The sequence below is a fragment of the Trichechus manatus genome, unplaced genomic scaffold (genome assembly GCF_000243295.1).
Source record: "Trichechus manatus latirostris isolate Lorelei unplaced genomic scaffold, TriManLat1.0 scaffold00262, whole genome shotgun sequence".
NCBI lineage: Eukaryota > Metazoa > Chordata > Mammalia > Sirenia > Trichechidae > Trichechus > Trichechus manatus.
This window is the reverse complement of record NW_004444198.1, coordinates 1,290,813-1,292,699: the sequence shown is the minus strand read 5'-3', so window position 1 is coordinate 1,292,699 and position 1,887 is coordinate 1,290,813. Positions and strand designations below refer to the sequence as shown.

The 1,887-nt window shown below is 40.3% G+C and overlaps 1 protein-coding gene across 1 annotated transcript in view; it reads left to right on the top strand.

Moving 5' to 3' along the window:
- Nucleotides 1-1,887, top strand: part of CEP192 (centrosomal protein 192) — a 193,928-nt gene that overhangs the window by 65,850 nt on the left and 126,191 nt on the right. The window contains exon 6 of the mRNA XM_023724815.1: nt 1,231-1,351. Coding sequence (XP_023580583.1) covers nt 1,231-1,351 — 121 coding nt within the window. The remainder of the gene's footprint in view (nt 1-1,230; nt 1,352-1,887) is intronic.

Sequence of the window (1,887 nt, the reverse complement as noted above, 5' to 3'; positions counted from 1 at the left end):
GTTTGGTTAAGTAGAAGGCCAAAGTAAATGAGGGAAACCCTCAATGAAATGGCTTGATATAATAACTACAACAATGGACTCAAACATATCAATGATCATGAAGATAGCACAGGACTGGTCAGTGTTTTATTCTGTTATCCATAAGGTCACCTTGAGTCAGAACTGACTTGACAGCAACTAACAACAATCCTGGCAGCCAAGTCAGTGAAGGAAATGTATTTTTTTAGCTCTCACCTGAGTGGTAAAAGCTACAGCACTTGATCAGAATAGAGACTTTTCTAGAGTCTCTTTAGCTCACTCGGCCTGTGTGTAAGGGACCAAAAATAGAATGATGTAGTTCTCAATAGTACATATGACCAAAAATAGAGATGTTTTACATATTATTCTTTCCCAAATAGATTTTTCCCAGTTCGTTTCTGTTTTTTTATTTCAAATACTGAGTGTACATTCAGCAGTAGTTAACGTTTGCCCTTTCTCGGTGAGTGTATGGTTTAAATAACAATAGGGCATGGTAGCCCCTGGTGCCTTAGGTATTTGTGAGCATAGCTCAGCACTGTCTTCTACAAGTTTACAATTGCATTGAGATCCTGTGCTTTTATCTTAGAAATTAGTATACATTTTGCAATCTAATTCCTAAGTGGTATTATTTGTGGTAATATATGTTTAAAAATATTTATTGTGAAATACAGTTGGCACTTAGAGGAAAATGTACCATGTTTATTCTGGGCGTTGAGTATCTCCAGTAAACTGCTGTGTGCTCTCAGACTTACATGGTCGTTGGTGGAAGAGCCAGATTGTTCCAATGTAAAGGAGTGAATGGAATGCAAAGTTAACTTAGGTAAAGGTTATGGAGAGCAACTTTGCTGTTATCTTCACTTCCTACCGTAAGCCTTGTGTTGCTCAAATTCAACTGTGTGAGTATTCCTATACTAACTGTATTCCCAGGTCCTCTGAGCATGTACAAAAAATTTGAGAGGACTTAGATTTTAAGGATTTCTTATTGAGTGGGTCAAGGGAGGGTAGAGGTTTAAGAGGCAGGAGAAAAGTTAGTACATACGAAACAACTGGGAAAATAGTCTTTTAAAAAAAGCCCTTCATTGCCTAAATTGTCAGTTACAGACCCTGAGCTTGTTGGTGGTGGAGGGAAGTACCTGGTCTTTTTGCAGCCCTGCTCCATACTCTCCACAGCAGTGACAGTGCATGTCTTATTCACCATTTCATTTCTTACAGATTGTTGTACCTGATGCTGGAACACATTTTGAAGAAAAGACTCCAAAAAGTGACTTAAGCCATACTGTCTTACTAGAAAACGAGAAACTCACATTGTTGCCGAGCTCTGAAGATTCCTCTGGTACTGTAAAGTGATGGGTTTTCCTAGTCCTTACCTCGCCACTGCACTTCCCTTCTCGGGTGCAGCAGTTGCTGTGCCACCTTTTTGTCTCTTTGCCCTCCCCTTTACCTCCCTTTGCTCTAACCTGCCAGCACTCAAGTGGCTACTTCTGTTAAGTGACAGGAGTTTTTTAGCTATATTTCTGTGTATCAGTCCTGAGATGATTATATTCATCCCTCAATTTAACAACATTAGAGTACAGAGTAGTCACCTTAAGGTGCTACTCGATATAAAACACTATGTTAAGAAACTGGGGACAATGAAGTATTTAGCTTCTGCTCGCTAACAGGCTCAGCCTGGTGCAGAAAGGAGACGCATAGCTAACCTTCAGATTGTAAGGGTACCCCAATGGTACAAAAATATGCTTGGGAGTCTTAGGAGGTGACAGATTCATGCACACTGAGGAAAGTGCCTGCACAGCTTTCTTGAAAGAGGATGGGGCTTGATGTGGGCCTGATTTAGAAGTGGGACATTTCAGAAAGCAGAACAGCTTAGCA